This window comes from Mastigoproctus giganteus, chromosome 11 (genome assembly GCF_048544385.1).
Source record: "Mastigoproctus giganteus isolate SK-2022 chromosome 11, ASM4854438v1, whole genome shotgun sequence".
Taxonomy (NCBI): Eukaryota; Metazoa; Arthropoda; class Arachnida; order Uropygi; family Thelyphonidae; genus Mastigoproctus; species Mastigoproctus giganteus.
Window position 1 is genome coordinate 129,974,142 of NC_143585.1, and position 14,568 is coordinate 129,988,709.

The 14,568-nt window shown below is 36.3% G+C and overlaps 1 protein-coding gene across 1 annotated transcript in view; it reads left to right on the forward strand.

Annotated features, from left to right (window-relative positions):
- The window catches only part of LOC150078430 (ionotropic receptor 93a-like), a 237,009-nt gene that overhangs the window by 201,530 nt on the left and 20,911 nt on the right, over positions 1-14,568 (forward strand). Inside the window, exons 9-10 of the mRNA XM_090385539.1 lie at positions 5,151-5,238; positions 9,951-10,106. Of these exons, the coding sequence (XP_090241665.1) occupies positions 5,151-5,238; positions 9,951-10,106 (244 nt within the window). The remainder of the gene's footprint in view (positions 1-5,150; positions 5,239-9,950; positions 10,107-14,568) is intronic.

A 14,568-nucleotide genomic window follows, 5' to 3' on the forward strand; every position in this document is an offset into this window, starting at 1 on the left:
AGAGAGAAAACTGGATACCCAAATGCAAAAAAATATCCGCCTATAAGACGGAAGTTTGCTTAGAGCACCTTAATGCCAAATATGATCAAAAGCCTTAGAAATGTCAAGAGGAACTGCTTAACTTTCACCAAACTTTCCTACTGAATTTGTACAAATATATGTAACAATAGCCAGTATATCACCGGTTGATCGACACTAACGAAAACCATATTGGCGATCACTGGTCACACGAAAGGTTTAAGAGTTGGCCATTGATGAATTTCTCCATTACTTTGGGAAGAGTAGAGGTAAGTGCAATAGGATGTTAATTAGGTGGAAGAGATTTGTCACCCTTTTTAGGGACTGGCTAGTGAACGAAAATCCAGTTTCCAAGAATATGGGAAAACACCAGTTGAATAAAAAAGTGTAAAAAGGCAACACAGAACAGAAGCAAGTTCAGGATCACAAGTGGAGAAATGCAATCAGGACCTGGAGTTAACTGGCATAACGAATATTCGGTATTCTAACATGTTTTAATCAGGAGAGTACAGCAACTTTCAGTATGGTTTATTGGGTATTGTAGGAGGTTTAACAAGATTATCAATACAGCGGCGAGAAGAAAAGTAAAATGCTAGTAAGTTGGCTTTATCTTTAGCTGAGGAGGCAATAGAACCATCAGTTTTTAACAGGGATGGGAGTATAGACAGACAAAAGTTGCGACCAATAGCTTTGGCAAGCAACTTTTGCTTGCCAAAGCTATGAAAGAATGCTCAACTACCCTTTGGACAAGTAGCAAGTTTTCTACTTTGAGCCTGTTCAAAATCTGGTTTGTAATGATTAATTAACTGCTTTACAATTATTATGAGCGTTAGTGTAGGCAGAAAACGAATCCTTAGATTTGAATGCAAGCGAATTGGATATGCAACATCTTATCTTGAACAGCATTTACCACGTTTATTTGAAAACTAAGGACGAGGTTTAAACGTGGAATACGGGATTTCATTCTTACAAGAATAATTTCACTGATAAAATCTGTGCAAACATCGAGATCAGAAGATTTGTAACAGTAATCCAATCAACAAAGGAATATAAATCTCTTATATAATCTCATTTTTCATACTTGTAATGCCAAACAACACGAAGCCATGAGAGAGAGAGAGAGGCTTCACGAAGTCGTGATCTGAAGTGCTTAGCGAACCCCCTGGCATTGGCGGTGTACTTTGAAGGGTTGTTTGTCAGAAAAAGATAGTGCTGGTTGGGATTATCTGGTACGTAAATGGACAATCTGAGTAAGGTCATTAGTAATGGCATCTGCGCGGTAGAACAGTGGTATCGTCACCGTCCTCCCCACAAATTAGTAATGGCATCTGCGCGGTAGAACAGTGGTATCGTCACCGTCCTCCCCACACCGGGTGGAAAAGGCCCGGGTTCGAATCCCGTCAATGACGCGAGGAACTTTAGTGGTCTTTTTCACTCCGTGGCTGAGTTAGTCGGTCTCAGGCGTAGATAGCAAGGTTTTTCCCCCAGAAACAGGGGTTTTTTCGTCCAGCAAAACAGGCAAATCGACCAGAGAACACACGCAATTTACAGATACAAATACGGGTAACCGTAATATAATAAAAATTAGTAATCGCAAAATTCTCGGCACATCGTTCAGATGGGTCCGTGCAACTAGAAAACTGAAGCCAAGTCAAGTTGTGATGATTAATATCACCATGAAAAATTACTTCACCAATAGGAAATTTACATTGGAGAATGTCGGAGTTCACAGTGAACAGTGGAGTTGGGAGAATGATAGATGTAACAGATGAATTTGTCAGAATGGAGCAAAGAGATTTTAAGCTAGAAGAGATAAAAAAAAAGAGAAGATTTCAAATTAGGATTTGTGCATATGTACGCTCTCACAAGGAATATCAGAGCGGACAGGTCTAGTCCAAAATCCCGACAGTATCTACTATATTGTAAAAATATATGAATATAATTCTATATATTCATTAGTTTTTTAGTAAGTAAAATTTACCTTATTAGATTAGTTTTGTAGAAAGAATATAAAAAATAACAAAAATTTTAACTTCTCTCTATTTGAAGATCATGTTTTCTCTGTTACAGAAACAAACAGTTTTAAAATACGATCAAACAAATAAAAACGACTTAATTAATTTTACTTTATTATATTGCATTTAATTGATAATTTTTCAAGTCGAATTTTGGTATTTCTATAAGGCGTTTGAGCAATAATTATAGCACTGAAATGCTAAAGATAAAAACTTGATATAAGAATACTTTCAAAATATGAATATTTAGAGTTATGTATTTTGGCAGCTGCGTAACATTAGTCATAAATATCATTAGTATAACTAAAACTGTAATTATACAGGTATTTATTTATTATTTTGTTATTAGCTGTACTTTCACGAATTTCTTTGACAAGTACATTAGGCTTGACCATGGGCGCCGGCAGGATATTTTGAAAGGGGTAACAGGAAAAAATATCCCACTTTCTTATTACAGTGTTATAATAATAAGAAGAAAATAAGAAAATGAGATTTCTTGTTAAAGATTCTGCAGCTGGAGAGGAAAGAATTCTTCTTTTTACAACAAAAGTAAATATTCAAAGCCTATCATATGCTCAATATTAGATTATGGATGGTACATTTAAAACCGTGCCCACATTTTTTTTTATCAATTATATACAATACATGCACCCGGCGGTAATGAAAACTATCGAATTCTTTCCCTTAGTTTATGTGTTGATGACGAATAAGAGTGAAAAACATTATAAATGTTTGTTTCAAGATATGATTCGACTTTGGCGAAGAAAATAAAATTGAATTGAGACCATAGGCCATATTAACTGACCTAGAATTAGCTGCAATAAATGCCTTCAAAGGTTAGTTCCTTAACGTGTCTAATAAGGTCTGCTTTTTTCTACCTGGGACAATTTATTTGGATAAAAATTCAAGCAAGTGGACTGGCATCTCAGTATGGCACCGATGAAATATTTAGTTTGTTGCTTCGACATTTGTGTGCCTTGGCGTTTATTCCTTCTGGTGAGATACCACAAGCACTTAATGTTCTGAAGCCACTTTTACCGAGGGAAGCTAGTGATGTGATACAGTGGTTTGAAGACAATTATATATATATGGAAGAATTAGACGTTACATGCGTAATGGTACGATAATTCTCGCTCCACCGTTATTTCCACAAAACATTATGGTCCGTATACGATTCCATTCAACTTGAAATTCCACGCATCCAAAACATTGTTGAGGCTTAGCATAGAAAATGGGAGTGTATAGTTGGACGAGCACATATTGGCGTATATAGGATCGTCGAAGAATTTCAAAAAGAGAACAGCAACAGGTCTATAACCAGACAGAATGCATATTGCATATTTCGTGGTGGATCCTATCCAAAACGAAAGAAGGCGACAATCGAGTTGAGACTAGAATGACGGTTGTGAACGATCCTGATAATAGATCTGTGATGGATTATCTTCGCGGTATTGCGCACAATGTATCTTTATAAATATTATTTTATTTTATGAACACACACGCACTTATATATAAATTGTGTGTTGTTTATTCATTAATATGACATAAAATATTAACATTATCATATACTGTTTGCATAATTACAATGTACATATTCCATGTGTTCAAATAAAATTTTAACGTTTTCAGCGGTAGTGTTGATTACATGAAAAACATTTTTTATTGCAAACAGTTTCTGAGATATGGACTTTAACTGTTTTTTTTTAAAGGCAATCGGTACGTCGGTATTTTGGGCGGCACCCCACATATGCACAAGTACCGCCTTCGAAGCGAAAGGATCATAACGCGAATAATTAAGGAAAGTGAAATGAGTAAGCGTTAAAGCAACCGACAATTGGAATTCTGTCAGGAAAAGTAAGCGGACTTGTCGGACTGTGTGAAAATGGATATCATAAAGATTAGAACTAAGACCGGGTACATTGTGATCGTAGATAAATTTCTCTTTTAGTTTTACTATTCACGATGTATGTATTCAATAGTAAAGTAAAAGTAGAGAGGAGGGGGAGACATGTATGAAGTGATCAGTTTTTTTTTTTTTTTTTTATATGGCGCATACACACTCCCTCCAGTTTTGGCAGAGTAGAGGCAGCGGATTATACACTACCTGATCCAGGTACCTCCTAGAGAATTAACAATAGGTTCACTCCGGTGGACTATTTAGTTACAGGCCTGCGAAAACCATTTTATAGCTGTACCTTGAAATGTGAGGAATACTGGATCCGTCCATGATGCGCAATCATAACCTCAAAAGACATCACTCATACTTCTTCTTCTTTGGTCCTTAGCTGGCAGCTGGGGGAGGCGGTTGGCCACGCAACCAGTATGCTGCTGTAGGTGCCGCAGGGTTTCGGACTTGCTCTGCTACAAAATGAAAAAAACATTCTGCTTCCTCCATCCTATCTGTAAATTACTCATTTCACCCAAAAATCAAAAACAGAAATTGAGTGGTATTTGAATGGATGCGATTGGACTTTAGAGGATTGAAAATGCATATGCGGTCGGATTAATTCAGATTTACATTCTTTTGTGCAGATGGCAGGGCTAAAATAATGCCCTTGTATTGCAGGAACGACACATGATGTGTCGTTCCAGCAATACAAGTTCTTGGAGATTGAATAATTCAATGGGGAACGGTCTCATTTAAGTAATTTATTAGATCACGTGTACTTTACAGTGCTTCATTTTTTTAACTACACAGTAATTTACATCAAAATATCACCAACTGTTGTTCTATATATGCGCAGCTCGAAGAACCTGATGCTGAATCCCGTCATCTCCCTGTCATCCCTAAACCCCATTGAAAATCTGCGGAAATTAATACGTGATAGTCCGTTATTTCATCACAAAAGGAACTAAAAGAATTATTGCTACAGCAGTGAGGAGCGAGCTGTGCCTGTAATCAAGCGACCGGTATAGGTTCCGGAATGTAATGCCCTTGATAAAGGAAATTATAACGGAGTATCAGTAGACGTGTTAGATGTGCTTTTCCTGGCCCCCTACTTTTGGTAACAGTGTGCACAATATGTGTTCACACTAGTAACTCGATTAATACTAATATGTTATGCCGAATTTCACTTACCCCCCATAAGCAATGTACGATTGTTATTTTATTATTAGGTATGACTGGATAGAACCGGACGAAAAGCACTTTGGAATGAAACAGGGAAACACCTGGAACGGCTTGCTTGGTTTGCTACAAGCCAATGTGAGTATTTCCCTTTTAAATTGTTCATCTAATTTTATTTCAGATTAAATCCTTTGTGATACACATAACAAAACACAAACAATATATAATGTATACCATTATTTGGCACTTTGCATTTATAAAGCAATCTATTATTTTCGATAATGCTACGTTTAGTCTCAAAAAGTAATGGCGAAAGTCCTGGAATATTCAAGAATTTTTGGAGGTCGCCTGCGTGTAAACATATATACAGTATATACATATTTCTGACAAGAAATCATTTGAAAAGTTGAGGAAATATTTGCTGTATCGCACAAGCACTTGTTCTTCCTGATTTAAATTTAACCAGTCCTGTTTAAATATGGAGTAAAGAACCTTTTGTTTATAAATTTTAAATTTCAATCAATCAAGTAACCAGCTTTCAAATCCCAAATACATAAATATTTTTTATTTATGGAATTTGATAGCTTGTTTGTGACTTATCCTGACCTTTCCAGGTGATTTGGTCATTTATGAATTAGTTTTTGCTAAACTGCATTGTTATGGATCGAGGAATCCCTTGCTCGTCTCGCTTCATTCACGAGGAATTAGAACTTGCATCATTTAGTTTATGAATTACTTAAAAAAAATTAATAGTACCCTTTAAGTCAACCCAAGCATCCGGATCTAACAAAATAACACAGGATACTTACGCAACAATAACAAAAAAAAAAACCCTCTACTACAGAATGCCATGCTCTTGTAGCTTAAATCCTTGTGCATTTGTTCTGTTTTCCACCAGTTTTAATAAAAACATGAAGTTGGTAAGATTTCTTTTATTTTACCTTCAGTTTTGTGTTTCAAGTACTTCTGTAATCTGAATAGCTGGGATTTCGATCTTATTTCTTTTCTTGTCTGCAATTCTGCCATATTCATATTACTTTAAAATGCGGCACTCTCGGAGTGCCAGTTTTTAAAAGTTTAAAACGAAAATTTAAAAAAATTTCGGATTTTAAAGAGATACAGCTGTTCCTCTTTAAAATCTATGTGGCTAGTCTACAGCGTTTACATCATATTAGAACAGCTAAGAGCAGAGAGAATGGAAATTCTCTATTGGTAAAGATGAAAAAATGAATGCTTCATTAATAAGGCAAGCAAGTTCTCGCCACACTCTCTCTACCATTAGTACAAAACAAAGTGTATCGTGATTCGTCTGACCACATGACCCTCTTCCATCATTCCACTCTCCAATCACGATTTATTCGGCACCACTGCAAGCGGAATTTTCTGTTTTTCGCTGGCTTCTGAATAGGCAGGCGACTGCCAATACCTAGTTTCTTCAATTCACTGCACATGGTACGGGTTGAAATAGAGCAGTTCTCGGCTTGGTTGAATTCGGATGTTATTTGCTCGAACACTGGCAGCCCTATTTTTCCGTACAGTCCTCCTTAGAGTACGACGACTTCGTCTCGTAGTATTGTTTTTCTGCCGCCATATTTACACATTTGGGATATGGAAGAACAACTTTCTTTCGAGTCATTAAAAACCTTTCAGATGGATGATTTTGAAAAACCAGTTATGTCTTTTTCTTCTTGAATCGTGGCTCCTGCGAAACGTGCACCCATGATAAGACTTTTTCAAAGTCTAACAAATCATGCATTTTCACCATTTTGGCGTCAGATTACTGCAGTCGAACAGCCTGTGATTATACTCAACGAGGCAAAGCGTCATCAACCCAAGTCACAGTTTTCTTTGCATCTATTTGAATTTATTCGCATTTCTTCTGTCTTAATAGTATGAACCAGAGCTGTAATGCTCAATATTTAGGTAAACTTCTCTTATTATTTTACAAATCTTAATACAAAGATTCATATTTTTGGCCATTGTGTGTATAATAATGAATATTATTATTTATTTACTGTTTATATATATTCATATTTATGTAATTTTTTGAATATATCTGTGTCCTTGTTATTTAATAATGTAATTGTTTGGTTATAAATTGTTTCAGGTAATATCCGGCCAATTACTGAAATATATTCATCGTAATGACTTGCGTAAGACTACTCCAATAATTCTGCTCAGTGCACGGCTCTTTCCTACTAAAATCGCCACAGAAAACGACAAATATTTAGAAAATTTACCAGTTATACTTTGGCAGCCCTACGGATGATCAAGAATAAGGCGTGGACAGCAGCTATTATTTGAACTGCTGTTCGAATGGAGCAGCAGTTATATCTGTAATTATTTATTACAGATTATATCTATCTATCTATCCTTCCGCATGTAGTGAAACTTCCACTGGACGAAATTTGATACGGAAAGAGCCAAAATACGACGATGCTGATTGTTATTTTTGTAACGTGAATATGACTGGATTCTTAGCGAATAAGCACAAGATTGTTTATCTGTACCTGGATTCAGCGATGAGACCAATCCCTCACTACAATATGCCAGTTACGGCATTTCCACAACATAGACTAGATTCGTTAGAACAAAAGATGGATCCTGAGTATAGACCCTACGAAGAGACGTCGAAGCGGGAGCTGTTTATCCACGATGAATTGAATGATCTTAATTAGCGAACTAGTCCTTTCCAAAGATAATGTCAAATTTCTCACCTCGATACTAAAGCAGAAACACTTGGTTAAGAAGAACGTCAAAGTGTAACTATCGATAGAGGGGGGAAAAAACAAGTTTGGCGATCTTCTTTAGAGGAAACAACCTACTCTACTACTGTCATAATATCAATGGAGTTTCTAGGAAACTGTCACAAGTTCACATTACGTTTTAATGGCACCTCTTTATCAACTCCTCCCAGCGAAGTTTGAAAGCTGTTCTCTTGAATATCAATGACATCGATTCCCATTGCCCACTAGATTCATCTAAAGGAGACATCCTATAATATGAAGTTACTAGCCGAATCACTACAATACAATACTCATCAATGGAATATCTGCGGTGACCTCAAAGTCAGTGGTATGTAAATGGGCATACAAGGAGGACCCACAAAGTATTGTCGTTTCCTGTGCCTATGGGATAGTCGTTCTACCTAGTCATTATATCAGACGTGGCTGGCCTCAAAAAAGCACATGTTAGTAAGGAAGGCACAGTGTACAGTATGTTCCTTTAGTGAATCCAATGAAGCTTTTTCCTTTCCCCTCTCCATATTAAATGTGGTCTTATGAAGAGGTTTGTGAAAGTAATAGTCGAGAGTTGTAATTTAAAGAGGTCAGGGCCGCCCTTAAAAGCGAAAGGGGAAATCTTTGGGACCTCAAATTAAAGAGTTTCATCCTGCTTCTGCAGAATTAAAGTTTTTAAACTGTCTCGTGTATTAGAACTAAAAGCATGGCAAGCTTTGAGATTACTTTGTGGAAGCGGCTTGGATAACACGGGTCTCTCGCATACAAAGAAATGGTATGGTATGGTATGTTGTTGAAACTTCATTTACACTTCTTTCGCGAAATGCAAGCAGGGGGAGAAGGAGTCTATCAAGACGTTAAGTCAATGGAAAATTGCTCCCAAAGTTTCTGAAACGAACAGTGACATTAATGGGGTCACAGTAAAGCATCAAAACTACTGCTGGATGTTGGAGGTGACATTCCAGGCAAGGTGTACTAAATAAAATAATCCGCACAATATTTTAAAATTAATATATCTTTTTTACAATAGTATACTTTATTATTTTAATGTTGTATAACGGTGTTGGGTTTAAACTATAAGTGTAAAAATGTAATTGTAACCAGTCATGTTTTGTAATAAAATTGCCTTAACTTCTGCTGATATTATCAGAATTGTGCTAATATGTTATCAGTAGTCGTATTACGGAAACACAGGCTAAAGAAAAAACGAAAAGATATTTGAAATCAGTGTAAAAAACTGGTTTAGAAATTGTTTACATCTTTGATGATAAAAAAAGTTTTAATTTTGTTGATATTATCATATGACACAGAACTCAGAGTAACGAATTTTTTTTTGTCAAATTTTAAAATTAGTTGCTACTAAAGCCTGTTAAAATGTTTCTTCTGAAATTAGCGAAACATACACATATCATTCAATGTAAAACCACTACCGAGGTGTCTGGAACGAACGGTGACATTAACGAGGGCACGGCAAAAATCCAGGCTACTGCTGGATGTTGGAGCGTGACATTCCGGATGGGTAGACTTGTACATATATGTAAAGTTAAACCACTATTATCATAAGCGTTAGACTTGAACTTCTGTAAATTATAATTTTCAGGAAATGCATACGAAGGAAGGTTGTTCCAGAAAATGGAAGTTGAAGGAATAAATTTAGATCTGTGAGTTTCAAGTTGGACAGTGAAAGGATGTTAACTAGTTGCACGTGTTCGGACTGCTTTGGAAGACAGAGCGGGAATGATAGAAACCAATTCAGAAGGCAGTATCTGTAGAAAAGGCATGCAGCAGAAACAGAACGTCTATGAGACAGAGAGTGGAGAGACTCTGTTAGAAATGAGTCATTAATTAATCTAATTGCCCTCTTTTGAATGGAATCTAGAAAACTGCGAGAGGTTTTGGGGACACCGCCCCAGATGTGGGAACAACATTCCATGATAGGGCGGATTTGTTTGGTATAATGCATAAAATAAACTGCATTTAAAAGTAATTGCTTTTAACTGCAGGTCATACTCCTATTATCTATCTGTTTCGATTCGATTGTTTGCGCGCGACTGCTAAAAATGCATCGAATTATGTTTTATTAATTCCCCTCCCCCTTTCCCTCTCTACTAGAAAATCGACATTGCCGCACAAACGTTTTACATGACACAGGAGAGGTTAGAGGTGGCTAATTTCTCAAATGCCATTGACGAAACGCCCTACGCCCTGTTCGTTCGCAGACCAGAGCAGGAACATAACTATCTGTTTTTGGCCCCATTTGCATACGACGTAAGTAGAGAATGTTCGTTTGTAACGAGTGAAAAATGCATTTCAAGTGATCTCTGTAGGTTCATAAATTGGAACGAAACAAATAGAGCAACTTCTTTTTCCTCAAATGTTTTAAAAGCCTCCGAGCCACGATAAATGTCACTAATTAAAGAAATAGTGAAGCGAGGAAGATGTAATACGTTCTTCAAATTAAATCCGAAGTATTTGTATTCCGATCATTCCATATTCTTTAAGTATCTCCTCGTTTTGTACAGTTGTTCAGCAAGATGAAGCTGTTGTAAAATGTCTGAAATAAAAATTTGAAACTGCACAGATCACTTGTAATTACTCTTGTTCTTTTAATAGCAATTATTTTATGTTGTATCAATTATTAATAAATGTATCTTGAAATAATCCGGGATTGGCACGCACCTAAGAGTACCTCCTACCTGTCCATCTTCGGAGGTAAACAGTTTAGCGATGAAAGATCCTACAATAACCGTAGATTTTTATAATACATTTGATATAGTTTTTTTCCTGCTTTTATCAAACATGTGAATATGGAAACCAACATTGATCGGTGCATGTCTTAAACAATTTACCACGCCCGAACTGTGCTAATAGACAGAGCATCCATCACTTGATTTTTTTTCACGCTGTCAGGCGATCTCATTGTTCACAACAAAAAATAATTACGGGCACCCCACAGATGGTCTTTAATTGCATGTAGTCAGCAGAAACTAAAAAGACTATAAATAAACTCGATTAGAGTCTGAGCGAGAAATGCATTACCTGCGGATTATACTGTATCACATCATTATTGAAAACGCCATCCATAAATTCTGGATAAATAGTTTTCACATTGTAATGCTTTATGCCCCCCATCAAGCGGGGGAAAGAGATTTCTCAAATAAAAACTTTTTGCTTAGTAATTTAATTATAATTGCTAAAGTAACTTAATTTAAAAGGTGCAACGCTTTATCAAGCGGACAACGTCAATACAAGCAAAATATTACTTGGATAGTGCATAAATTTATAACACTTTTTTTTGTTTATTACAAACAAAAACTGTTTCGTATTTACTCGCTTGTGTTTATGGACATAATATTAAAAAAAAAAAAAAAACGATTTAAAAACGAAGACAATTCAACAACAGACCACTCTCCCTTTTGAGTTAGTGCTACATCATGGACTACAGGTTGTTAACCATCTAACACGTTTTTAAGATAAACACCGAGGTTTCTTATATCTGTAATTATTTATTATCTGTTTATTGTTCCTCCTAAGCTATTCGTGGACAGCCCTTGCTACGCGTATGTTATTAGGCGCGTTAGAAAATATGCTTAAAGCATCTTGTCTCCTCCATATCCGTCTATCCTTCCGCATGTAATAATTTCCACTGGACGAAATTTGATGTTTTACAATGCCATCTAAAGTTTCATTAAAATCAAGGCAATAGAAATCCGGCAAGTATTATTTATTTTTTAAATAACATATCACAAGCTATTCATATACCGTATATTGCAGCTGAAAAACTGAATACTGTATTATGATTGTTGGTGCACTGATTAGAGGAATGAATGGACAAGATGACGGATGCGTAGAAACGAAATATTCTCAGTTCGAGCATGAAAGTTTTTTTGCTTACTGAATACATGAATCATTACATTTGTTTATTATATCAATCTCGGCAGAAACGGTAAGTTGTGTTTACATTGGTATGAAAATCCAGGAAGAAATAAGTAAATTACATTACTACGAGTACACTGCGATTTTCAACTTATTAAATTACAGAACCTGAAATATGCGTTGCATTTCGCAGGCTGATTATAAAGTATTACCAAACGTGAAGTGACTATAAAAAAGAAGCCTTTATGGAGGATTCTTCCGCTTTGATATGGAATCAATTCCGGTGAGAAAGTCACTTATACAAAGGATTCAATGAAAACCTGTGATTATAATTTCTCTAATAGCAAAAAAAAAAAAACTTAGCACAGCATACATGGAAACGAATTTTAAATCAAAAGTATTAGTTTACCTTTTAATAGTCTTAGTAGATTCCAAAGAGTTTTTTCTCCCACATGGTATTGTTTATTTTTGTCCGTATATTCTTTACGTTCCTTCTTGCCACTTTCATTTGCAAAGTACAGTAGAAATTAAAATTCTTTGTGATGCATCCCATTGGATGTCCCTGAAATTTTTGTTCGGTGTTCTAGGAATTATCTAATTCGGAAACAATTCCTCTCTATTCATTTCAAATAACAGTAGAATTGCAGCTGTCGGAAATTTCGATTATCCAGTTTTTTTTTTTAATTTCCCCCCCCCTCAATTTCACTAAAAGAAAGCGACATATATAATTTTAAGAAACAAAAATATCGTATGAACGGAGTAAAATGATGATTCTACTTAATATTGTAATGGCTAAATGACAACAAGGAAGCGGCCTTTTTCTGCAGTTTCCAAAAAAAAAAAAAAAAACCCACTACCACTCATACCTTCACAGTCACCAAAAAAATACATATCTAATTTCACTTCGAACTTTGCGAAACTGCGACCACTGGTTGCAGCCAATTCATTACAATGGTCTCTGCCTGAAAGTAAATTTCATTAGGTGCAGCTTTCTGTTACTCCCCATAATGTTTTATTTGTACTCCGTGGTTCTTCTCTCTTTTGCCAGTGAAAATATACCTCCCTCGTTCATTTTACTGATTCCCTTCAGAGCTTTGTGTAGCTCTCTCTCTCTCTCAGGTCTACCTCTCGAGATGTCTACTTACAAAACCTTTCACTCCACAAAACGCTAAGCCGTTCTTCAAGAGACATCGATTAGCACCCCTCACCAATCTCTGAGGCTCCTCCATAGACAGGTGTGCAGGAGCAGCAGTGCGTAGCACACGCTTCTTGATTAGACCGGGGTTCGAGCCCGTGACCACTGCATATCCCCGGAGCAATATGGCCTTAGTTGCTAATGCTCCTAAAAACTAAATAACAAACAAACAACCGATCTCTGAATCCTAAACACAATATTCCAGACTGTATTTTGTATAGCCTTATACAAAAGGACAATGTTATCCTTTTCCCTACTTGGGAAGGTCCTATATATCATAGACGGGACACCATGTGCCTTTGTAGTAATTTTGTTTACACTGGAAAATTTCATGTCCGACTGAATCGTACCCCTGTCCTTTTTGTTCTGAACCACTTTTATCTCCTGGATTTCCCTAGGTGCCAAACCTTACATTTAGATACATTAAACTTCACTTGCCATTTTTGAGATCACTTGTGCAACCGAACCGATATGAATCATTTTGAAGAAAAATCACCTGGTTCTGGCCGTTAACCATCGTTTCTACCTTTAAATCATTAACATATTTGGACAGTTCCCACGTACTCCTCCATCAATCTCATTAAGAAACAGAAATAGCCCCAAAAATATTCCTTGAGGGACTCCACTTCCTACACTGGTCTACCCTGATGTACAATATTGTCCATGTATAGTCACTCTCTGTCTCCTGTCTTTTGGCCAGCCCTTCATCCAACAAATGATCATGCCACTCATCCCAATTTTCTCCAGTTCATATAATTAGCCTTTTATTGGGAACCGTATCAAAAGCTTTGCCGAAGTCAAGGTAAATTATATCAAAGTTCCTGTTATTCTTTTTCTATATGAACGGACTTTATTTTACTATTTTAAAAAATTTTCTGCTACATTTCCTGCTTGGTCGGTATTGACAAAAATATTTATCGAATATCAGAATTGTTCTTGCATCCAAATTTTTCCAGACTTCGTCATAATAAGATTGGTAAAATGTTTCAAGACTTCGTTTTAACTAGATTGGTCAGGCAAGATTACCCCCTTCAGAACCCATGCTGTGATCCATTAAAGATAGCATTCATATCGAGATGGTCCTGTATCGTATCCTTAATCAGCGACTTTATGATCTTACCCGAGATTGAAGTCTGTAGTTGCCCATCGCGCCTTTTGCATCTCCTTTGTTGGATTAGGGATACGTTAGCGCTTCTCCAATCCAGGGGAGATCGCTATGGATTCGAAATAATGATCTCATTAACATTCTTAAAGGGATAATGTACTCACATGCAATCTCTTTTAGTATAACGGGCTCGTATATATCCACTCTTGGAGGCTTACCTTCAGTAGTTTTACCCATATACTCTTCTTCTGATATATCACTTAATTTACAGCAGTCTAACTCCTCGTCACTACCTCTACCTCGTCACAACCTCTAATAGTCTTTCAACTGTAATGTTGAAAGATCATTAGAAATATCTATTAAACTCGCCTCTCACTTATATTGAGCTCTCTCTATGGCTTTTTCTGATTGATCAAGTAAAAGACCTATCTGATTCACTCTTTTTTTTTTTTTTATTAATCTATCTCCGTTTGTAGCTCTCTGTCTGATAGTGATTTCTCGTACTCAACTTTAAACAGTCGTTTTGTTACAAACGCGCTTTATAATACTCATAT